The sequence below is a fragment of the Phyllostomus hastatus genome, unplaced genomic scaffold (genome assembly GCF_019186645.2).
Source record: "Phyllostomus hastatus isolate PE091 unplaced genomic scaffold, TTU_PhHast_1.1 phas_scaffold_1674, whole genome shotgun sequence".
In the NCBI taxonomy this organism is placed as follows: domain Eukaryota; kingdom Metazoa; phylum Chordata; class Mammalia; order Chiroptera; family Phyllostomidae; genus Phyllostomus; species Phyllostomus hastatus.
The window spans coordinates 795,817-821,401 of record NW_025334011.1 but is presented as its reverse complement, the minus strand read 5'-3'; the positions used below and the strand labels follow the sequence as shown (position 1 = coordinate 821,401).

The following is a 25,585-nucleotide window of genomic DNA, read 5'->3' as shown; positions in this document are numbered from 1 at the left end:
ATTATAGTACTAAGTGGAACAATTAATTTTGTGTAAACAAAATACAAGTGATCATAATGGAATTACATACTAAGTGAACCATTTCCCATGTCAACCTACAAATGATATTGTATTTTCTTAAGGGACTTCAATATAAATTAGGTACCAATGTATACTTTTAGCAGCCACTAGTAAGTATTTGTTATAAATAGAGCCTACAAATGCAGTCAAATTAAAAACACATATAATGATTATTAGAAAATGTAAGTTTCTATATTTACTGGGAAAACGTCCCATCTAATGTTCAGTTTACCATTAGAATTTTCATTTTTGTTACTTCTTGGACAAATGGAAGTATTATTTATAAAACTAGCATGATATCCATAAGCCCACACATATATACATAAAATATTCTACTGGCCCTAGCCAGGTGGCTCCGTTGGTTGGAGCACTGTCCTGTACGCCAAAAGGCTGCGGTTTCAATCCCTGGTTGGGGAGTGTACAGGAGATAACCGATTGATGTTTCTCTCTCACATCAATGTTTATCTCTGTCTCTCTCTCTAAAATAAAGAAACATATCCTTGGGTGAGGATTAAAAAATAAAATAAGTCTAGTGATTTAAATTCAGTAAACATTTATTAAATATTGATTATGAACAAAAAACTGTGCAGGTCTGTATCTACATGTGTGACATATATACAGGGGTGGGCAAAAGTAGGTTTACAGTTTTGAGTACACAAAACACAGCATTCATGCTTATATTATCATTTATTAATCATTGTGTTACTTTCCATATGAACTGTAAACCTAGTTTTGCCCAGCCTTGTGTATATATGATATATATATTCATATATATGTATATCATATAGATATAAATATTTTATTATGATATAGAGCATTCTTTTAAATGTAGTAGGGAAACAGACTAAATGTAGTATTTAATAGGTATTTCCAAGATTTTTTACAGTGGTGATTCTCATTCCTCCGATGTCCTTCAGACCAGCAGGGTTTATATCTGTCCTACACTATAGGATATACTTGAACAGGCCTCTTAGAACTTAAACATCAGTGTGGTATTTTCTAGTTCTATAGAATTTGTTTTCAAGGAAAATTTATTTTTCTGGGGAGGATGCTGCCTTAAATCCTTCAATACATTATTAACAAAAGTAAGTATAATGATGATTATATGTCAATTATATTTCCATTAAAAAATAAATACTGGGGTGGAATCAGAGTCAAGGGAAGAAACAATTAAAATACAATAAACATTCCCTTTAAACAACATTTTAGAAAATAATAGTCACTATTTACAAGATTCTTTCAAAATATATGTCAGATACCTCACAACTCTATGTGGTAGTTAACATTATCTCTGTTTTTAAAATTTAGGAAATAAAGCTCAGAGAAATTAAGTAATGACCAAAGCCACACAGACAATGACATAGCCAATTATTAGTGTCTAACTCTGAAGTATTGTTTTTCCTAATTAAGCTATATTTTTTAATTTTTAAAAAAGATTTGATTTATTTTTAGACAGTGGGGAAGGGAGGAAGAGAGGAAACATTAATGTGTGGTTGCCTCTCACATGCCCCCTACTGGGGACCTGGTCTATAACCCAGGCATGTGTCCTGATCTGGGAATCCAACCAGCAACCCTTTGGTTTGCAGTGGGGGCGCTCAATCCACTGAGCTACACCAGCCAGGGCATTATGTTGTTAAATAAGGAAAAATTATTCTTCCAAATACCATAGAAGACTTACCTTTTCTTTCATACCTTTTTCCTCAGTATCCTTTGTTTCATAGGATCTCATTTGTCTACTATGAGTCCATTTCCTCTTGCTCTCAATTTAGGAACACAGTGGCTCCATCCTTTAATAGCAGGTGGACAACTTGTTAAAATCCCAAGAACAGTGGAATTACTAAATTTAAAATTGACAAAACACTGCACAGATCATCTTTTAAAGGATACACAAGAAACTGGTAACCATCAGTCTTTGAGAAATGTTTGACTAGAGAACAGTTGTTAGAGGCAAAACCTACTCTGTGTTTTTGCACATGTGCATATATAATCTTGCATGACTTTAAAAATTAGGTTCATATATTTTAAAGAGATGGTTATTAATAATGATGCCTATTAACAAGACTTCTTGGTATTTTGTAGCTTGTACGTGTCAGATGATGCTATCATCTCTGGTTGCACCTTAGCTTTGGCTTTCCTAGGAAAAGCTAGTTAATGGGAGAATGTCCCAGAATCTGAGTAGTAAAACACGCCATCCCCTTAGTTTTGTAAATAGGACCAGAGGATGCCATGGCCCATCATTCCACTTTCTAAATATTATCAGTGTGAGCTTTATGCAGTAGTAAGTACTGACTCAACATCCACAGAGAACTCAATTTTGTGACTGCCACATCTATCTGGAGTAAATCAGTTTCCTGTAAAAATCGTGTTGACATTGTATTCTGAGAACTTCCTCAGGAATATAGGTCACATTTCCAGTGTTGTTCATTTAAAACTATTGGTGGGGTCAGGGAGTGGGAAATGGACTATTAATTTAAGATAATCCTTTTATTTTTATTTAAATTACTATTCTTGACAGTACATTTCATTTAAATAACTAATCAGCTACTCTTTTTCCCAGAGACCTATTTTCATTTTAAGAAGTGACGATACTGCACTGTTTAGGTTTGGTGGTCTGCCATATGTCGATTGTAAACAGGTACATTTTATTCCTTCACAGAAGGGCTTTCCAAACACAACCTATGGAAGAGACAAAAAATGGTTAGCATGGACTTATTAATAGTGAATACAGGCCCATTGATAAAGCTAACCTAAGAAACACATCATTGCAGCAAACCCAGACCTTAGAGCTTGTGGGTCCAGTGGATCAGTTTTTCTCGTCAGATAAAAGAATGAAGTAGTGGTAGTGGTGATAAAATGCACCTTTTTGTCTTCCCTTGGAAGTAACTGGTAGCTCCAATTGTTGAAGTTGTCTTGAATCTATCTACTCAATGTAATAAATTTCGTCCTTTCATCTTGAATGATGAGTAGCACCTTAATCACAAATTACACAAACGGGCACCATTTCTTTATGGTACTTGACTTCAATTCCTTTTCCTTTTGCCACCCTAGGCTTATTGACATCCATGGCTCATGATTTTTTGTTTCTTTCAAATGCAAAGAAAGCTGTGGGATGTGACCCTTTGAGAAGAACTCAGCCTCATTGCATATCAGAAGAAAAGTATGTTCACCTCTAAGAATTGAGGGGCACAGACAATAAAGTGAGTTCCTTAATTTATTTATTAGATATCAGAACAATCATCCCCTTCCAGCTCCTCTCCTAGTTTATAAGAATGTTTTTCAGAACTAAGAGGGCTTCATTTGAATATTCTTTCCTAGTGAAGGGAGGTGATTGTTTTTCTCCTTCCTTATCTTTCTCCTCCCCTAAATCTAGTGTTTCTTTCCACTGATTTTGACTAGCTCTACCTCAGAAATTCTTGTCAGAGAAGTAGGCTGACACCTTGTCAGTGCTAGTCTGTGTATAGTACTGCAACAAGTGCTAAGTGACCATATCAGAAGAACAATATGCCTTATGATTTATTATAGGAAAGGTGGAGAAACTCTCTTCTATTTAAAGCTAATTTTTGCACCTGAGCTTTGATGCCTACATTTGTTCACCTTTCTAGAAACCCAAACATCAATTATGCCTATTTTCTCCTGGTTACTCAATTAAATCCTTAACAATATCTTTTCTCAACATCATTTCAACATGTTCTAATATCAGCCAGTTTAATCCAAATAAGGCAAAACACATCCCACTTTTGACCTATACTTCCTTTATTGCCTTATCTTTTTTTCCCCCACCTATACAAACTTACTTTGCACTTCTACTTCAAGTTCCTCACCTCTGCTTTATTCCAGCCTCTGCTACTACTTCCCCAATTGTGGATAAGATTATTGAAGCCTTCCCATATCGCTAAATTTACCAAGACATTTTTTCCTGTTCTCATCTCACTTACTGAGAAACTACTGATCTTAGTAAGAACTTGACATTGTTAAGTGCTCCCTATTTCCTTCCAGAAACACTGTTGCCTTTCCTTAACTTGCTCTTGACTCTCCTGCTGCTGCTCCTTTCTTTCTTTGCAAGTTCATTTTACTCTACAGGGCATTCAATGTTGTGGTACCTCAAGACTTCTTTCTATGTCTTTTCTCCGTCTCACTCTAAACTTGGTCCAAGCAATCATGTCCAAACCAGCAGCTTCATTTATACTGACAACACCCAAATCAGTATTTCTCCACCTTAACACTAAGTGGGGTTGATTTGCATCCTCTCTTTCTCTCTTTATATATATATATATATAAATAAATATATATATGTATGTATATATAAAAATCTAATAATAATCTATACATAATCTGAATTTTACATATATATATAATTTCTAAACTTTCCTAGGGATGAAAAGTCATCTCTATCCATCCCTCCCAACTCCAAGTAACAATAGCAGAAAACACCACCCCTCTCTCTAACCTAGCCTCAAATTCTATTGATTCTAATTCATATATATATATATCATCTTTTTTCCATTGTTACCACCCTATTCAAAAAGTCTCTCAATGTAATTTTTTTGTCCAAGATAGCTCTTCTATTTCCATAATAAAAATTTAGTTCTAAAGACTACTGCCAGTTAGTTATTTGGGTTTAAAATAGTATTTACTAACACAAACTTTAAAACCTGGTGTTCCACTAGTCATTCATTTTGATTTACAAACTTTCTAGTCTCTGCATATAATCTAGACATAAACAAATGTGAACATCATTTTGCTATTTGGTCTGTAAGCCTATTAGTTTACATTCTTGAATGCACAGGGCACAACACAGTGCCTGAAACACAAAAAGCACCTGATATATTTATTAGATGAATGAATAATGATTTGAAGTTAATTTTTAGAAGATTTTATTTATTTTTATAAGCCAGGCGGTGAAAGACAAATACCATATGATCTCACCTTTAACATGAGCCTAATCAACAAAATGAACAAGCAAGCAAAATATAACCAGACACTGAAATTTAGAACAGGCTGACAGTGACCAGAAGGGAGAAGGAAGGGGATTATAGGGGCAAAGGGTGAAGGGTTTGCAGGAACAATTATAAAGGACACATGGACAACAAGGGGGCGGGGTGGAAACAGGGGCAGGAGGTGGGGAGGGCTGGGGTGTTGGTGAGTGGGGGGAAGCAGAAAACTGTACTTGAAAAACTCAAAAAATGTTTAAAAAAATGAAAGAAACCAATCTTTTAAATATAAAAGATTTTATTTATCTTTAGAGCAAGGAGAAGGGAGGGAGAAAGAAAGGGAAAGAAACATCGACTGACTGCCTTTCAGCTACCCCCAATCTACAGGCTGGGTTTTGGGACCTGGCCTGCAACGCAGGCATGCGCCCTGACAGGGAATCCAACCAGCAACCCCTTGGTTTAATGGAGGTTACCCAACCCACTGAGCCACACCAGTCAGTGCCAAAGCTAGTTTCTTTTCTCCCTTAAATTTTCCCAATTTTCTGTAAGTAAAAATCAAAGTTGTCCACTTTTTCCTTTTTTGAACTTTTTATTTTTTAAAGATTTAATTTACTTATTTTAGACAGAGGGGAAGGAAGAGGCAGAAACATCAGTGTGTGGTTGCCTCTCGAGGGCCCCCTACTGGGGATTTGACCTGGCTGGCAATCCAGGCACGTGTCCTGACTGGAAATTGAACCAGTGACCCTTTGATTCCACAGTCGAGAAATCCACTGAGCCACACCAGCCAGGGCTAAAGTTCTCCCCTTTTTTAACTTTGTATGGTGACAGTTACTAGATTCTATCATGGTGATCACATTGTAGGTATATAAATGTTCAATCACCTGAAACTAATATAAAATTGTCAACTACACATTTAGAAAGTTTTCAATTTAAATACTTAGGTGTTACTTCTGAATATACTGTGTAAATTTTCATTGTATGTATTTAGATTGCCAAGCTGGAGTTACATATTATGGACTATGACTTCAGCTATTAAAAAAATGAAGGCAAGAGTAAATACGGGCAGAATCCCTAACACGTCCACAAATCGTGATTTATAGTGATAATGTTAGGAAGGGATAACCCATTTTCCTTCTTAAAAATAGAGATTTAAGAAAAAAATCTCTAGGATTTCAAATTTTGCAGATAAGTCCCCTTCTCTCTGATAGTCCAGGTCCACAGAGTCAAGTCAATCCAATATTTTCCTGTTCTTTGCTTTTTTTTTTTTTTTTGTGGGGAGTTTTGGGGGGAATTCCGAGCTTTCTGTTCCCTAAAAAGTAGGCCAGAGTAAACAACTTAAACACAATAATCTTGAATACTTCAAAACAACTAATTTGAATATTATGTGTTTTTGTTTGTTTCTTTTTTAGTCCTTACCAGTTTAAGGCGAATACTGAAAGGGTGATTGCTGTGATTTTGGGGGTTTGCTTTAAGAGAGCCCAGCAAAGAAAAAATGTTTGGGCGGTGGTGGGGGGATAGATAAAACAAAATTTTTAAAGTGTTGGCATTTTCTGAAATTTTATAACTTCATTATGCTTTTCTCTGAGATTTTCCAAAATAAAAAGTTCAAAATTTTAGCTTTTTCTACTTTTTACTCTCAGAACTCCCTTTTACCTATTAATGTGAGAGGCTCCTGGCCACAGAAAGAAAAATGCACAATCAGCTCTTTTTCAAACCTCAGCCTGTCCACCTGTGAATACACTAACTTATTAAAGAAGGCTTTATCTTTGTTATATGAATGTATAATCATTATATAAATATCTGCTATTTTAAAAGAAAGTTGGCCTTCCACATATAGCTCAAGTTTAGGGGCTCCTAAACCTTCATTTACCCCAACCTTTCTTTACAAGCAGAGTATTACAATTCCTTCCAGAAGCTGCCCTTTTTGCCTCTCACGTCACGCGTTTCTCAGGGGTACAACACCGGCGTCCCTAGACCGGCGTTCCATGTCTGGGCTGTCTCCTAAACAGGAAGACTTTCACCTTGCCAACTCGGGACTTAATTTTCAACTAGTAGAAGGGCCATGTTGCCTGGGCCCCGCCGCGCCCCCAGCGGCGGCAGGCAGCTCCGCCTCGAAGGCGGAGACCGGGCGGAGCTGCGCTCTCTCCCCCACCTCCTCCCAACACTGAGCTGCCCGGATGCCGGCGGCGCATGTGCCTGGCGCCCCTCCCCGGCCCTGGATTCCACTTCCCCTCCGCTCGCGCTGCAGCCGCAGCCGCCTACAGGCCCCGCGCCGCCTCCGGAGTCCATGGCCGGGACGCGCTGGGTGCTCGGGGCGCTGCTCCGGGGCTGCGGTTGCAACTGCAGTAGCTGCCGGCGCACCGGCGCCGCCTGCCTGCCCTTTTACTCGGCCGCCGGCTCTTTCCCTTCGGAAGTCTCCGGCCGTCGCCGGCTGCTGCTGTTGCTCGGGGCCGCCGCGGCCGCCGCCTCACGGACGCGGGGCCTCCACACCGGGCCTGTGCCCACCGGGAGACTGGCGGGGCTTCCCCCTGCGGTCGCCTCCGCCGCCGCCACGGCAGCCGCCTCTTACCCGGCCTTGCGCGCCCCTCTGCTGCCGCAGTCCTTGGCTGCGGCCGCGGGCCCGGCGCGGGGTTACAGCCAGGTACGTGGGCGCCGCGAAGGGCGGCGCGCTCGCGTCTCCGCGCTCCTCCTCGTGCGCTTCGCGTGCGCGACCGGGGATCCGCGGCTCGCGCCGGACACCCGCCCCCGGCTTGCCCAGTCCTCCTATTGGGCCTCAGAACAAGGGACGCTCTCCCGGGCTTCGGCTTTTCTCCTTGTTTTGTTCTCCTGTGAGTCTGGTCGGTTGTGGATTGTAAGTGTGGCTGGGGGTGAATGTTGAGGCCTTGTTTCCTGCGGCCCATGGTAGGTTTTATGAGGCTGTTGATGCCCTCGCCCTGCATCCCTGGCGCCCTCAGTCCTCAGGTTGTGAAGTTGGGAGGCTGAGTCCACGAAGCTATGGGAGTGTTAGTGCAGCCACAGCATTAGGCCTGGGCAGCCCGCTTATGTGAAGGTTCACGCGCACAGTTGCGTGGGCTGGATTCGTGGAGAAGGAGGCTCGTCCCCAACGCTGCTCTGTCTACTGTCGCTAGGGAAGGCGGGCTGCCCCACATTACTGAAGGTCACCTCTGCACCTCCACTTTCCTTGACAGAAAGAAGGTCCTTTACGACCAAGGGTCGCCGCCGAAAGGATTGCGGACACTGACTGGGGGAGGGGAGGCGAGGAGAGGGGACGTCTAGGACACGATTTGGGGATCTAGGAGTGGGTTTACAGCGTTGTCTTTTTTGAAGTCAGCGTGTGCTTTAAGAACTCAGATTGCAACTGTTTTGTGCCTTACAGGAACCTTTCTGCTTGTTACATGACATCAGGGAAATGTCACTACACTTTTCGACTATTCTGCGTCTGATGCCTTGGGTTCATATTTATCTAAATTCACTTTGTGTTTCTCCTTGAACTTAGGCAAACTGGGAGTCTAATCAGCATGGCTGCTGTCTGCCAGTGGCTGAGCTAATTGATTTGAATCCTGGCCCAATACTTTCTGCTGCCCTTTTCCGTAAAAGCTTATGATGTTTATGGAATTCTGGGAAATTGGGGAATGTTGCCTCTATTAAAAAAACAAACCATCTCTATTAAGCCCTTGTGACTTAATAGAGTAAGCCCAGGCTACTCTCTTTACTTTTTTTTTCTTCTGTGAAATTGACTATAATATCTGTTGAGTCTTTACTAGTGTTATGCACTGTGCTGACATTTGTTACTGACGTCTTAAAATCTTCATGAAAATTATGGGAACATACAAAGGAGTGAAGTATCTCTCTTTAGCCCAGTAGAGTGCAAGTCATTTGTCTTAAAGTCTGAGTTGTCTTCCCATGTTAATTGTAGTGCTGGTTGCATTCTTATTAAAAATGTATTAGACCTCTGCTAGAGGTTTACGTTTAACATTGTTTCCATAGAATTAGACATGAATCTTCATGTGAACAGGGAGCGTACAAAGGAATCTCTTTCCTTAGCTCAGTAGAGTGCAAATCCTAAGACTTGAGTTGTCTTCCCAGTCATGTTATGGCACTTGTTGGAATCTGATTAAATTCCAATTTTTGCTTGGTTTTGTAAAATAGAGTTCTTTAGATATGTCTGAAGCTCCTGTTACCTCACATAACTAACTGCTCTTGCCTTTTTGTGATTTTTTTCCTATTCAGTTGTTCTCACATACTAGTTGACAGGTTAACCTTTCCAAGCACCCTGCTGTCTTGCTGATTTATCCACTTCTAAATGTCTTTCATTAACTCCCCTTTGCCTACCAGGTTAAGGAGACACACTGAGCTTAACACTCAAGACCCTCTGCTAAATGGTATCAATTCCTTTTGCCAGGTCATCTTCCTTGGCTCCTAATTGGACCCTACAGTTTAGCCAAAAGGGATTATTGCTGTATTGCAAATGGGCTTTTGTTCATATTGCTTCCTCTCCTCCCCTCTCAAACTGGAATGCCCTTTCCTTTATTTGTCACCGTTGGAAGTCTGTCCTTCCTTCAAGGTCTGTCTGATACCATGTCTTGATTCTTCTCTTAGTGCTCTGTTTTGAATTCATACAATATCTTGTATCATCCAGCACTTCAAGCATCTCATCTTGTATGCTTGTCTTAGTCAAGATCACAGGTGGCAAACACAAGGCCCACGGGCCTAATCTGGCCTTCCACCTTGTTCTGTGTGGTGGCAACACTAAGCTCTCACTTAACAGTTAAGGAGTGGTTACATTTATACAGTCCTAAAATTACATTCGGCCCTTTGAAGGCAACCTCAAGGCTGATGTAGCCCCTGGTGAAAATGAGTTTGACATCCTGGTCTAGATGGTAAACTTTTTGAGATAAGGGCCTAATACAGCACACATTAAGTAGGAGGCACTCACATATTTGTCAAATTGAAGGGACCACTCTTGTTCTGTCTTAGCAAAAGCATTATTCTTAAGTGTAATTGGGAACTGAAGAATTTCAAAACAAGTCCTGAATAAAATTTACATCTTGCTTTACATCAAGCAGGTATTAGGATATACCTGCTTGTTGCTTTAGGATGCACACTTTAAGCCAAAACAGGATGAGTTAGATTTGTGACGTGTATTTCTTGCCTCTGAGGTGGTAACTGTCTCCTGAGAATAACATTCAGAGCATTAGTTTGCAGAAGTAAACATTTTCTAAATAGGTTGTCAAAGAAATATTTTTATGTTTCTTTATTTCTTTTGGAAGGAATCTAAAAATACCTACCTGGAAGACCTTCCACCTCTCCCGGAGTATGAGGTGGCCCCATCCAAGTTAGGAGAGGAGGTGGATGATGTGTATCTCATTCGAGCTCAAGGATTGCCGTGGTCGTGCACTGTAGAAGATGTGCTTAGCTTTTTTTCAGGTATATTGTATGTATGTTTTAAATATGTAATTTTGTCTGAGTGGAAGATAGTCCCACAAAATCCAAGTTAAACTGTGCCGTAAACATCTTATTTGATGGTTTAGAATTGTCTCATCTGGCTGGTGTGTACCGAGTGACACTGGGTGTACCATTGGTGATACACACCAGTTTCAAGACTGGATGCAACAAAAAGTTTAGTGATAAGACAACAAAAAATTTAATGCTAAGACTAAAATTTAATAAAACCAGTTTTCTCTGAAGTTTTATTATGTAAAGATCAAAAGACAAACCTGTTAGTGGAAATATGTTAGTGGGAACATGGGTTAAGAGATCTTTCTGTAATACATACATTTAGCATACAAGATCACTTAGTGTTAAGTGACATAGTTCCCTTAGTGACATGTTTGGAAGGTTTACAAATCTGTGGTTGGTTTTTCGTTTCTGTATCTAACTGATTTTTAATTTTCCTTTTAAGAGAGTTTTAGAAGATCCTATCTTAAACATTAAAAAACGTGTGATGTGTACTTAAGTACCTTAACGTGCATTGCATTGTGTGGTCAAGCGTTTCATAAAGCCATTTACATCTTCTACCTGCTCCCTTTATAATAAAAGACGAATGAAGTATGAAGATGTGTTTTCTTAGTAGTAAAAAGGGGGAAAGGTTAAATTATCGTAGCAAAATTATTCTTCTAGGAGCTTTTGAGAGTTTTTCTGGTTATGATTGTAACAAAAGAAGACACTTATGCATAAAATGTAACCATAAGAGCATTGGGACATAATACATTTTTTTGTTGAGCCTAGCTTAAATTACCATTTAATGATCAGGAGATCACAAGCTTACGTGCAGTAAAGTTTGCTTATTCTTTTCACGTGGAATGTTTTAGAGATGACCCCACGTTGGCATTTGGATGGCTTCAGTGAGGGGGTTTGTAGAAGGAATATGGCAGGCGTTTTGGTTCTTGTTTTGTTATTGGAGGATTGCGTTCCAGTGACTTGTATAATTGAGTTAAAAGTTTGGTTTCTGGTTTTAATTGATTTTTACTCACATACTTTTAGACTGCAGAATTCGCAACGGTGAGAATGGAATACATTTCCTTTTAAATAGAGATGGGAAGCGAAGGGGTGATGCCTTAATTGAGATGGAGTCAGAGCAGGATGTACAGAAGGCCTTAGAAAAGCACCGCCTGTACATGGGGCAGCGGTATGTGGAAGGTACGTGATGTCACCTCGTGGGTTTTCAGGATCATTTTATTAGACTCGATACTTTCCAGGGCACTTTCATTTCATCCTTGGCAATCGTGAAGTAGTTAGATATTAGGAATACACCCTTTTACAGGGTGCAAAAAGGAACACAGAGATGGTCTCTGTTTTATCTATAAAATGAAGATGTTGGCTGAGTTTACCTCACAATTTGTGCTGTTTAAATGAGGAACTCCTGGCACATAGTAAATAGTCAATAAATGTCATTTGTTATTTTCTCCAAAGAAGTACATAAAGATGGAAAAATGCTAGTTTTTCAATTCTTGGATATCCCATCAAGTATGACTTTTTCAAGGCTTTGTTATGTAAATTCGACATACCTTTTGTGCTTTCGATTTGTAGTATATGAGATCAACAATGAAGATGTGGATGCCTTAATGAAGAGCCTGCAGGTCAAATCTTCGCCTTTGGTAAATGATGGTGTGGTTCGTTTGAGAGGACTGCCTTACAGTTGCAATGAGAAAGACATTGTCGACTTCTTTGCAGGTACTTTTCAGTTTTACATTTCCAGGGCCTGGTGCCTTTTCCTCCCCATTGTCTCCTTTATCTCACATAAACCTTTTCCTAGACAACTGCATGCAGTTATATTAGGTTCTTTTGGGGAGAACACTTCATTCGAATTTTCTGTCTTCATTGATTATATGACTGTTTTGACCTAGCACAGTGATCAAGATGTCAGATTGCTCCCTGGCTGGCGTAGCTCAGTGGATTGAGCGCGGGCTGCGAACCAAAGTGTCGCAGGTTTGATTCCCAGTCAGGGTACATGCCTGGGTTGCAGGCCATGACCCCCAGCAACTGCACATTGATGTTTCTCTCTCTCTCTCTTTCTCCTTCCCTTCCCTCTCTAAAAGTAAATAAGTAAAATCTTTAAAAAAAAAAGATGTCAGATTGCAAGATAGTTCATGTGGGTTTATTTTATTGTTGGAAGGAAAATATCCTCTCATAACAGTGTCCATATTAAGACAGTAGCAATTTACATGATTTAATAGCATTATTATTTCATTCTTAGCTGTAAAGCATGCATTGTTAATAGTGATGTTAGTCAAAATCTTTATTTCCCCTACTATATCATGGCAAAAAAAGAGAGACAGAGAATTGTGTTGTATATGAAATGCTGGGACCCTGACCATTCTGCAAATATAGATGTGTAGGTGTTACTGGTTTTGGGCCAGTTTTCTTTCAGTTAGGCATGTATCTGACTTTGGGATTGGTAGAGCAGCTCCCAAATTTTACTAAGAAAGTAAAAAAATTAGTATGTGAATGACTATTAATTTTAATGATGAAAAAAGATCCTGTTAGCAGCACTCATTTGTGATAATTTTTGGGTGTCCTAGGACTGAATATAGTAGACATTACTTTTGTGATGGACTATAGAGGGAGAAGAAAAACAGGAGAAGCCTATGTGCAGTTTGAAGAACCGGAAATGGCCAACCAAGCCCTATTGAAACACAGGGAAGAGATTGGTAACCGGTGAGTAAAGCAGATACTACTGATGCAGGACTGTCATTACTGGGTCATTTTGATGACTGCACTGTGACATGATGTTAAATGATCCAGACACAGAAAAGTAGAATAGTATGCTGAGTTTTCAAAAGCCTATTAACAAATTGTTGATGTGTTAATTTGCTGTATCTGTTATTTCAGTATGCATCTTTAAAATACTTTTTCTTACATGAGGTCAGTATTATCACATCTAACAAAATTAGCAACAATTTATTATCTAATGCTAGTCCATAGTCACATTTTTAAAATTATAACTAATATGTCATTATAGTTGGGTTTGTTTTTTTTTTGCACCAGAATCTAGACGTAGTCCACACTGTATTTGATTGTTATGTTTGCAGTTCTTTTAAATTAGAGCAGATCCCCTTCTTTATTTTTGTATTCCCTCCCCATTTAAAAAAATTTTTTTTATAAACAGGTGCACATACATTTTTTGAAAGATATTATTTATTTATTTTCAGAGAGAGGGGAAGGGAGAAAGAGAGAGAAGCATCAGTGTGTGGTTGCCCCTCATGCACGCCCTACTGGGGATCTGGCCTGCAACCCAGGCATGTGCCCTGACTGGGAATTGAATTGGTGACCCTTTGGTTCGCAGGCTGGTGCTCAGTCCACTGAGCCACACCAGCCAGGGCCCCTCCCCGATTTTAAATGTTGATTTTTTGAAGAAATTGGGTCCATTGTCCTACACGCCATCTCACGTACAATTTTTGTCTTATTGCTTCCTCATAGTGTCACTTAACATGTTCCTTTGTATCCTGTATTATTCCCTAACAACTGGAAGTTAGGGCTAAAGTCTTGAATTGGTTCAAGTTAACATTTGATGTGGACATTCTGTCAGGGCTGTCCAACCCATGGGCCACATGCGGACCAGGATGGCTGTGAATATGGCCCAACATGAAATCATAAATTTACTTAAAACCTTTTTTACTTTTTTCACTCATCAGTTTTCATTAGTGTTTGTGTATTTAGTGTATGGCCCAAGACAATTCTTCTTCCATTGTGGCAAAGAAACCAGAAACGCCAAAAGTTTGGACACCCCTGTGAGATGATTCAGTGTGCTGTATATTGTATCATCTTAGGATGCAAATAGTGATGGGTGGTTTCTTTTGTGTTTTGGCTTTAATTTTGGAGGAGTTCTCAAAAGTCAGATTTTAAATCACTTTTTTGTTGCTTTCTGGCATTTCACTTGACTCCTTTGAAATTAAAAAAAAAAAAAAGCCATTCCACAGCCATTGTCAGAATTACTTATAGAATTGGTTCACAGGTCTTTATTCAATTTTAAGTGAAAAAGTGTATGCAGAGCATTCCCTCCCACCCCCCATTTTCTTTCACCATTCTTCATATTATATGTATCTTGGAAAAACACATCAGAGTTATTTTATGTGAGAATGTTAAGGCAGTGTAGAAATCTCTTTAATAAATTAAAAATGCTGCCCATCTAATCTTTATAGGTCTGTAAATAGAAATGCTTTTTACAATTCAAACTTAATAACCTGATTTGGAAAAGCAGTGTTGAGAAAGGAAAACTGGATCCAGAAGCTTGGATTTAATAGACAGACTCCCTGCCAGGCAGGTCAGAATTGACATTTAGTTCATGAATTCTCAATGGACTCTTAGCGAAGTTCTGGAGGAAGTTAGCTCCTCATACACTGTGACTTTTAATATCTCATACAGATACGATTAATATTCACAGAATTGAATTTTAGGGCTTCAGTATAAAACCCTTACCAGATTAATTCTTTGCATACACACAATTACCCTTAGTGTAGTTTTTCTCATGAAGCAAATAAGGTAGAAAATGTTAAAATGTATATGAAGAAAACTGATCTTCAGGGCGATTAAATCAGTGGTCTGTTCTTTCAAGAGTACTCCCTGCCGCTACCCCTCCCCCCTCCCCCCCCCCCCCACATACCTATTATCTTGGGGCTCTTGTGTTTCATTAAGCTGTTGGAAATACTATATATGCATGTTTTATTGTAAAGAGTCCAATGTAAGGTAATTTTGTACCATTTGTGCCTGTTCTCTTGCTTTGACATAGATACATAGAGATATTTCCAAGCAGAAGGAATGAAGTTCGAACATATGTCGGTTCTCATAAGGGAAAGAAAATGGCATCTCCTTCTGCTAAGTATATAACTGAGCCAGAAGTGGTCTTTGAAGAACACGAAGTAAGTGAGGATGTTCGACCTATGACAGCTTTTGAAAGTGACAAGGAAATAGGTAAGGACCTGCCATTTGTTGAGACTTAATTGGGTCTGTGTCATATGTTTTGATATTTGTTAAAAAATTTTTTTTACCATGTTGTGTGAAATTGTAAGACTATCAGACATGGAAATTGAGTTGAGTGTAGTATGCACTTTGAATATATGTAGAAGGGCTTAATTATTTCATAAGATTTTTAAATGTAATAATCTTTGTAGATTCTATATCAGCTAGATGGCATAAATATAACAAAAAGAAGTAAAATATCAATAGACTAAGGAGGGAAAACACTGGATAGAGAGCAGTAATGTTGACTGAAGTAAGGAGTTTTGTTTACCTCTTTATTTAAGTCATTCCTTTGACTCCTAACCCAAAGCAGCATTTAGAATCTTTGAAGTTTGGTAAATCCTTTTTAAATCAGTGCCCTGGGATTATCCTGTTAACTTTTCCTTCCTTTTTTCCTCCTTTCTTTCAACTATAACCCAGAAAGTTACTCTTTCCTTTATTTTTTTCACTAATAACCATTTTTTCCTCCTCCCTGTTGTCACAGAAAGAGATGTTCTTTTATAATCTGGTAATGGGTCGAGGCACCACATTCTTACTGGTGTTGAGGTGATATTTGTAAAGTGTCAGGAATCTCTATCATTTTGGCTTTTAAAATTAAAGTCCTTTGTACTGGTTCAAGAGGAATTGAGGATTTTGACAGAAAGGTCATACCTGATTGTAATCTCTTAATAACTCTTGAAGCTTTTATGCTCTTGACCGTGCTGCTTGTTCCACCTCCCAGAGCTGCCAAAGGAGATGTCAGAGAAGCTCCCGGAGGCTGTTGATTTTGGAACCACGTCCTCGCTACACTGTGTGCACATGAGAGGATTGCCTTTCCAAGCCAACGCCCAAGACATTATAAACGTGTGTGGCCGTAAGATTCCAGTCTCAATAGGTTTGAATGAAAGTTCTAAAATCAAACTTCGGTTAGTTTCAGGGAGGTAGCGAAGAAAGTGCAGTATTTCTGGAGTATATATGGACAGTAAGGTGGCTTCACCACAGTTGCACAGACTCTTTCATTTTCTTTACCTAAGAAGTATGGATGTTATTAGGGTGTTTTTTTTTTTTAAGATATTTATTTATTTATTTTTAGAAAGAGGGGAAGGGAAGGAGAAAGAGAGAGAGAAACATCACTGTGGTTGCCTTTCACATGCTTCCCCATCAGGGACACCGACCGCCACCCAGGCATGTGCCCTGACTGGGAATCCAGCTGGCCACCATTTGGTTTGCAGGCCTGTGCTCAGTCCACTGAGTCACACTAGCCAGGACTGGTGTTATTAGGTTTTAAGGTGAAATGTATAGTGGATAAGATTTTATAGATGCAAAATAGTATGATACAGGTTTTTATTCAAAGAAAGTTTGGTTTTTCTATAAAATGGTTCAACACGGTCAGCTTTGAGCTTAGGAAACTGAACCCCAGGGGGATTTGCCACAGAGTGGTTACACACCAGACAAAATTCAGGACTCTTAAATGCTGGGAGTTCTCATTAGACCATGTGGCCATCTTGCATTATGATTCCATAATGTTTGAGAAAAAGAACTTAAAAAATAAATATATTTTTTAATAGATACTGTATGCAATGAAAAGATAAAGCAACAAAGCCCTTATTGACTTGAACTTGAGGGCAAACTTAAGTTAGATCCAAACCTAGAGTCTTCAGTTAGCAGTGGGGCCTCAGTTGTCTTCATTATTTCAAAAAGCCTAATAGGTACCCAATCTTTACCTAAATGAAGGTTGTGCAGTCTGGTTAAAGCATTGCATTTTGTTGCTTTGGTTTGGAACAATAACCACTCAGGTGGTAGCTCTGTTTATGTAGTGCTGATAAGGAACTGGGGATCAGGTATATGTCTGCTGAAAAAATGGTAAAAATGAATTATTAAGAAATAAAATATATTTGATGGACAGAGAAGAGAGTCTTTAGAAACAGGAACGATGGGTGTGGGAGGAATAATAAAAGTGGTCTTTGTTGGTATAATAAATGTTGAGAACTATTTGTTGTGTAGTATTCTATTTATAGTTTAAGTTCTCTGGGAATGGATGTTTGAAATGAAGGTTGAGTTCTAAGAAAATCAGTAAAGTGGGAGAGGTGGTAGATGTCTACTTTGTTGCTTAAAGAGATTTCCTAAAAACAAATTAATCAAAGTGTAGTCTGAAAGAAAAGTGCAGAACCATTAGGCTTACAGAAATTGGGCTTAGTACCATTGTGTTCTTTTTGGCTTCCTTTGTTTAGTTTTTTGCTCCACTGAAGCCTGTTAGAATCACCATGGAATACAGTTCCAGTGGGAAGGCCACCGGAGAAGCTGATGTGCACTTCGATACCCACGAAGATGCTGTCGCAGCGATGCTCAAGGATCGGTCCCACGTTCGTGAGTGCTGCCCATCGTTTTTGTCGTCATTTCTGATGGATGTCTTCACTCACAAATGCTTTGTTCTGTTTTGGGTTTTTGCCTATCAGTTCTACTAAATTAAATGTAAAAAGGATGAAACATTATGTTATGATGAAAAGCATTTGTCTATTGATTATCCTGAATATTTCTGTCTGTAGAGTTAGTTAGGATTTTTAAATTTTGTTTTTGACTTTACTTTAGAAAGAAATGGGGAAAAGATTTGAGTTTCTGTCTGAACTACAAGAAAAATGGCTGTAGTATTATTTCTACCTTTTCAGCTTTTTGAAATGAAACTTTTTCTTTGTCATTCTCAGAACATAGGTATATTGAATTGTTCCTGAATTCATGTCCAAAGGGAAAATAAGACTTCCAGGGACTCCAGATAAGAAGGTAAATTTAAGACATAAAATTGTAGAAATTATTTTCTATTGGTAAATTAATTATTAACTCACAAATTTGTAATATGTTGAGACCATTCTTTTTAATAAAGATGAAACTAGTCATGATAATTGAAGCATCAATATAGGGAATGATATTCTCCTGGGAAGTAATTCATTATGATAGTATAGTGGCTTTGAGTATTTTCCCCATGTACAGTCTTTTTGCATCTTTCTCAACATTTGTCATTCTGTGGGCCTGAAAAGAATTTTTTACCTTTAGTAACTATAAATCATAATACACTGGATGTGCTTGCATTCATTTTTCTTTCTATACAATTTTAATTTCCTCAGTTCTAAGATATTTTTAAGATGTGTAAAATGATACATTCAAAACCAGGGCTGGTCAGTGATATATACATTTGGTGTATCACTGTTTCTGTTCCTGAAATGGTGTTATAAAAATGGTTGTACTAGGAAGCAGTATGTGATTTCATAGAGTTAACGTGGCTGTGACAAATCTATGAAATACAGTGTCTTGATGTCTTTTCCTTTGACCAAATGTTATGTGGTGCCTTTTTTTTACCCTATAAAACCTTTTAATGTATTTCATTGTAACCATTTTCCTCCATATAGTTCCTACATGGTTCCTTGCCTTCCTTTGAGACACTTAACTATAATGATTTCTTGAAAACACGTGGGGAATTTCTTTGTAATGGTTGTCATGGGCTGTTTCTGGACCTAAAGCCCCACAATCTCATGATATTAAATATTTACATGTAGCTAAAATCTGTGTAAAATATATTCTGTGCTCAACTTAAAAAATCCTCTATCTTCATACCAGGCTACAAATATTAATGCCTAACTAATTTTCTTTACCTCAACTTAATGGATTTGTCAGATAAATTTCATGAAATTAGATAGAAAAAAAATATTGACTTTATTTTAAATGGAATAGCAATGTGTTTAACGCTTTTTCATGTTTAGTAAATTTGCAATACTCTCTTTTATTTTCAGGATGAAGCAAGAAGCATTTCATCTGCACGTCTCTCTTGGATGTGGGATATAGAGTTCCAGTTTTTTAGCAGCAACTGCTTGAGAAGGGATTTTAGGGTTTGGGGTTAATTGCTTACGAGAAAAATGCCATAGTGGACTGTTCAGAAAGAAAAAGGGAAGATTCAGTTTGGGATTAAATAAACCACAAATTTTCATATTGTTTAAACTGTCCAGGATAGGATCTGATTTAAAAATCTGGTCTTTATTTCATGATTAAATATTTTGTTTTCATAGAGTATTCCTATGTGAAGACGGCATATTTTTATTCAGCACTGTCTTTTAAAATCTTTCCCCTATTTTAAAAATGATTTGTTTGAGGGCTGTGATATAAAACTTCCTATGGAATAAAATACTGATTTATTTTAACTAAATACTCACCAAAGCGAGGAAAGGTTTCAGACCTTTGAACCTTTATGGTTTGGCAGAGTAGCTATAATTTTAGGTGTCTTTGATGACTTAGGGGTAGGAATTATAAAAAACCATTCAAAGCAAAAAAAATAAATACCACAGATCAGTGTGTGTCCCGACAACGGTTTGGCCGTTTCACATCTTTCGCAGTGTTTTGCCTTTCTAGCCTGTGCTGCTGGCATTTGACATTAGTGCCTGTGTACTTCAGGAGGGAGTTCTAGTCTCAACCTAGAAGCTGTCTGAACACATCCCCCCACGCCCCCACCCGTTTCTTTGGTTTTGGGTAAACATTAGGGGTGTTAGTCTCAAAGCTGTGAAGTGATGTGTCAAAACAGTCCCTACTGGTAAGGACATTGATGGCTTCACTTGAATTTAAACCAGCGCTAGATAGGAAACCATCCAAGTCCCCTCCTTCGCTTTTCAGTGGGGTCGCACATCCCATATTGTAGAACAAGTAGGGGTGCCTTGCTTAAATAAAAATAGCTTTTAATGTATAATTGTGTGGAGGGTTTATGGATAAAGCTGTACTTCTGTCACATAGTGGCAGTATCTTCTGCTTTAATATTAAACAGCTTATTTAAATATTGGATCAAAATGGCTGGCTTCAAAATGTAGTCTTTAATAAACTAATTTTATGTGCACCTGTGTAGGAGAATCAAAGTCCTGTATACTTTCTTTGCCTTGTTCCTGTTCTCAGGGTGACGACTGCTACATAGTTACCAGGAGTTGCAATTCTAGTTCTCCACATGAAATTTGTCCACATTTCTGAGAGAAGATACCTGGAGGAGAGATTGTGTCTTCTCTCAATACATAACCATCTTTGATGACCAGCTAAGATACAAAACCACTGTACTGTAAATAGTCAATAAATGAAGGCTTGGTTCAGGCTGCAGATTACCTAAGAGTATTTATTTTGGAGTGTGTGGATAAACCAAATATATTTTTGTTACATCAAGTCCTGGCATGTTATAAGGAGACATGATTAATTTTCATTTGCATTTGCCATCCTATAAGAACATGACTTAAGCAGCTTAAGAGCTTCAGTGTTACTACTTAGATGGAAGTCTGAGCTGTGAGAACTGGTGTCTGTAGCTGTGTGGTTATTGGAATGTGATCTTTTTTCTTTTCCTTTAGCAGTAGGTATCTAATTTTGCTATCGTCCATTTGCTGTGGAAAAAATCTGTAGGTTCTTTCAGGATTGGGGTTGGTGAGGAATCATTTGCAGTTACTTTATGTTAAAGCTAATGAGTTTCATTTGCATATCAGAAAACAGTAAGAGCAAAAACCTTAAAATGTGTGGTGAGTCAGCTTGGAAGGCTGTATCTTCTTGCCACACTAGTGGCTGAGTTCTCAGTAAAAAAGGTTCTTGGGACATCGTCTTATGAATCATATACTTTTCTGTCCTCCCTATGGGTAAGTTATTGCTTATAATTAGGGCTACTGAATGAATGATTGCTGACAAGGCAAGTGTAAAAAGCACGTAATAGAATCAAAGTGATCTTTTATTTCTATCCTAACAAAAGACATTTCTCCTTCCCAAAGTTTGACAAAACTGGATTGTATATCATTTGCTACTGAAATAAGTAATGGCAGTGATTTTCTTTTCTATTTGTGTCTTTATAACATCCTTTGAGGTAAAGCTATAAAAATAGCAGGACTGGACGTGACCATGTTACTCATCTCTTGCTCGTTGGCCAGCTACTTCTCAGGCAGTGGCAAGGGGGGCTCTGACACATGGAAATATACCAAGGAGGGAATTGCCGAAGCTTGGGATCTAATACCCTCACTGACACTGGAGAATGAAGCTGAACTAGAGTATTTGTCCCTCTCTGCTGGGTGAAGGATGCTCCTGCCAGGTGGGAGGGGAGACTGAGTCCGCCATGGGGTGGGAATAAAAATCCTTGCTACTTCTGCAGTGTGGGGAGGAAAAATCAGGAGAAAGCCACTTCTGCCTACATGGCATTTTGAGGCAAGGACCCTGATTATTATTAGTCAACGTGCCCTATTGGCATCCTCTGCCCTAAACAGTCCCTCAGCAGATTCCCTTTAGGGAACTTTTCTCTGGGTTACATCCTCTTCATTTTGCAATTTAAAACATTCCATTGTTTTCAGAGTTTCCCTTAAATTATGGGAATGGATTTACATTCAGTTGGTAGGACCTGTGTGATGAGTGGAGTGCTATTTCAGCAGTAGAGGCAGGCCTAAGTTCCAGGGGCTTTCCAAAAAATTGGTCTAATGTAGGAATGGAGTTTTCCCCGATTCAGCGGATTAGAAAATAATCTCTGAAGTTTGTAGGAAGCTGCTATAAACATTCATATGTAGGCTTTTGTGTGTACATAACATTTCAGCTCATTTGGGTAAGTCCCAAGGAGCGGGGGTGCTGGATCATATGGTAAGACTATGTTTAGTTTTCAAGAAACCACTAAATTATCTTCCAAGGTGGCTGTACCATTTTGCATCCTCACCAGCAGCGAGTGAGAGTTCATGTAGCAACTCATCCTTGTCAGCATTTGGTGTTCTCAGTGTTTTAAATTTCTGCTGTTCTAGTAAGTGTGTAGTGGTGTCTCGTTTTAATTTCTAATTGATGTGGAGGGTCTTTAAATCTATTTGAATCTGCAGACTGTCTTTGGCGAGATGTCTGGATCTTTTGCCCAGTGTTTTAGTTGGGTGGTTTTCTTAATTACAGGAAGGGTTATCGATAAACAGTTTTATTTGCTTCGTAAGCCTTGATGATATGAAAACAAACAGTGGGATGATTTTTTAAATTGTTTATATTTGTTTTGAAGGCAGTAAAATTGTAGAGATACAGAGGGGTCTACAGTCTCCCTCCCATCCTGTACTTCAGCCACTTCCCTTAGACAACGCTCAGCAGTTTCTAATGTAAACTTCCAGTGATACTGTATAGGTAAGCAAATGTGATGGACACTTCCATTTCTTTTTAAAATATATAGCGTACTGTGCTACTATTCTGTACCATTGTTCCGTACACCCTAAAGATCACTTGATACCAGTATACAAAACCCTTCCTCATTTTTTAAGATGATTGTGTAGTGGGGATGTGTGCAGTTGAACCTGACCCTTACTAATGGACACACAGATTGTGTCCAGTCTTTGCTGTTACAGTGCTGGAGTGAATTGCCCTGTATAAATTTGTCATTTTGTGCGTACATGAATTTCTCTGTAGGATCAATGGTCAGAGTATGTGCACTTGTAATCTTATATCAGATCAAACTGATATATTTTGTCTTAGTTTGCACCAGCAGTGTAAGTGCTCATGTCCCCATAGCCTCACTGACACAGTGTATTAGCCACTGTTCTTTGCCAGTCTGAGAGGTTGAACACACCCCCACACACAGTGGTGTCCTCTCGTGAGGCAGCACTTCACATTTAGGGGTTCTTGGTTTCCTGTTCTGTGAATTCTTTTCATCCCCTCTCCCATTTTTCTTGTAAGCCCCATCATATCCTTTCTTGGTTTTTGCTTATAATCCCCATCTACTTACCCTCATGAAAATTTTTTTCATTCTCATTAATTTTAAAGCAAAACCAAACCATACGTATTTTGGTTTTATTTGTATTTCAGTATACATCTCTTTAAAAATGACTTTAAAAATAGCATCACTCCTAAAAATACTAATTTTTTACCAAATCTTTCTGAAATGTCCTTTTTTTAAAAAAAAGTGTCAGTCACGGTCTAAACCATCCACACGTGACAATTGGTTAATACGTTTCTTTCCCTTGCCCGTGACTTTTGATATATAATTTCAACCATACAGAGAAGTTTAATTATAAGCATACCCATACCTATCATCTCAAGTCTACAAGTAATATTTTGCCATATTTTCTTGATATCTGTGTATCCATTCATCCATTTTCTTCATGGGTGTCAAAGGTGTAAATGTCTGTATTTGACTCAAGCTTTTGGGCATACATGTTGATGACTTTCTTGTAAAATCTACAGTGAAATGAACAAATGTTAAGTGTACCATTTGATGAGTTTGGATGTACAACTTGTAACCCAAACCCCTAGCAAGATACGGAATGTTTTCATCACATCGGAAAGTTTCTTGACCCAGTTCCTCCCTGCACCTCTCTCATCCCTTCTCCCTGTTGGGACTTTGTTTTCACCACAGATGAGTTTGGCCCTTGTAGAACTTCCTAGAAATGGAATCATACAGTATGTATTCTTGTGTAAATTTCTTTTTAGCACGTTGTAAGATTCATCCACGTGTTCGAGCTTTGTTCCCGTTCACTGCCACGCAGAGTAGTAGTCCATTGTATGAGTATGCCACTGTGTAACTTTCCACGTGGCAGGTGAACCGCTGGTGGGCAGTGGCTGCTTATCGTTTCTGGCTATTACAAATAAAGTCGCTATGAACCTAACCTCTTGTGCAAGGCTTCTTGTGGACCTGTGCTTTGATGATTTCTTTTGAGCAAGTATTTGGCAGAATATCCTGTGTTGTAAGGTTGGTATATTTTAACACATTGTATGCGGGAAATGTATTTATACGTTTTACGTTGACTGGTAGTAGAGCGTGTGATAAAAACTACCCGCAAACAATGTATTAAGCTTTATTAGAAATTGACATACGTCTTTCCAAAGCGGTCATCCTAGTTTAGATGCCACAGACAGTATGACAGTTCCAGTAGGTCTGTAGCCTCACCGTTCGGTGGTGTCATCCTGCCATTTTAACTGTTCTGTGTGTGGTGGGATCCCTTTGTTTTCATTTGGTTTCCTTGACAATCCGTGATGTTGAGCATTTTTTCATAAGCATTTGAGCCACTCAAATTTTTTTAGTGATAGAATGCCTATTTCCTATTTCTTTTAATCTACATGTTTTCTCTTCTGCAGGGTCTGGTACAGATAACACCCCCTTTTATTACAAAACCCTGGGTGCTTACAAAATCATAAGCAAGTAATTCAACATCATACTCAAGCACACCATATGACATTTTAGGTGAAATGTTCAAATTCAAACTATAAATTATTATACCCATATTATTACCCTACCAACCACACTCAAGCAGAGCTGCTGGGCCCTGAATTTTTCAAGAAATAAGATTAACCTGTAGAGGTTTGCACAACCTGAATTTTGCTGATTGCCTTTCTGTGATTATTGACCACTTTTCTATTGTTTGGTCTTTTTCCTAACTAGTTAGCAGGAGCCCTTTATTCCTGTAATGAACTACCTTTAAATTATCCATCTCCACTCCTAGTTTGTCACTATGTTTATTATGGTAGAAACTATTTTTATGTGAAGTTCTTCAATCTCCCCTTTTATGGCTCCTGGGTTTTGTGTCAGAATTAGGACAGCCCAGCAAAATGATTTTGGAAGCACCTGGTGGTAAGGCAGGAAAGCATATAGCCAAGGGAGACTGTAGAATATGGATGGATTCAGTGAGGCTTATGAGGGTCACTAAGATACATTTAAGAATAAGCTTTTCAAGTGATCCAGACTAATTTGAATCCCATAGATGACTGCCCAAGTATATTCAAAGACTTGTCCCAAAACGTACCTCGTTTTAATTGAAATAGAGGCTTACCCCCTTTCTGCCACTTGCTAATGAAGTTTGGGAATAAAGATCAAAAGCAAAAGAGAAACAGTTATTCACGATTTCCGACAGATTGGTGTAATTCCATTTACTTATTGTCCCCTCAAGAAAGCAAATGAAATACAAGTGATAATATCGGGCTAGTTTTTAACCTGTCCTAATGTAAAAGTAAGTTATTTGTGATAAAGGAGTATGAGTGATAGCTATTGTGCCAAAAAGCAGCACCCCAAAATGGTCAGGCAACCCCACTACCTGCCGACGGGAGCCCTGAGTGCTGGCTTCCAAGCTTGCTTACCTCCTAGAATGTGGCATCCTTTGTCATGCTTACAACTGGTGCCTGGCTCTTGTGATCAGTTTTATTTCTCAAGATAACAGGTT

At 38.7% G+C, this 25,585-nt stretch overlaps 1 protein-coding gene across 2 annotated transcripts; it reads left to right on the top strand.

The window, feature by feature from the left end:
- The first annotated feature begins 7,171 nt into the window (after positions 1-7,171).
- On the top strand, positions 7,172-24,037 carry GRSF1 (G-rich RNA sequence binding factor 1). 2 transcript variants are annotated; one of them, XM_045857810.1, is made up of 10 exons: positions 7,172-7,632; positions 10,262-10,418; positions 11,475-11,630; positions 12,021-12,164; positions 13,013-13,148; positions 15,220-15,401; positions 16,171-16,292; positions 17,660-17,795; positions 18,131-18,206; positions 19,211-24,037. In XM_045857810.1, the coding sequence occupies exons 1-9, from the start codon at positions 7,279-7,281 to the stop codon at positions 18,178-18,180; spliced, it is 1,437 nt and encodes a 478-aa protein (XP_045713766.1). In that variant the 5' UTR covers positions 7,172-7,278; the 3' UTR covers positions 18,181-18,206; positions 19,211-24,037. The 2 variants fall into 2 exon arrangements, with proteins under 2 accessions (XP_045713766.1, XP_045713768.1); XM_045857812.1 differs by lacking the exon at positions 7,172-7,632 and adding an exon at positions 7,848-7,892.
- The last annotated feature ends 1,548 nt before the right edge of the window (positions 24,038-25,585 follow it).

Bases quoted from the DNA above. Each gene is read 5' to 3' on its own strand.
- GRSF1 (XM_045857810.1), top strand. From the start codon at position 7,279: ATGGCCGGGACGCGCTGGGTGCTCGGGGCGCTGCTCCGGGGCTGCGGT. The intron at 12,165-13,012 runs GTACTTTTCAGT...TGGGTGTCCTAG, and splicing joins CATTGTCGACTTCTTTGCAG to GACTGAATATAGTAGACATT. The intron at 13,149-15,219 runs GTGAGTAAAGCA...GCTTTGACATAG, and splicing joins AGGGAAGAGATTGGTAACCG to ATACATAGAGATATTTCCAA.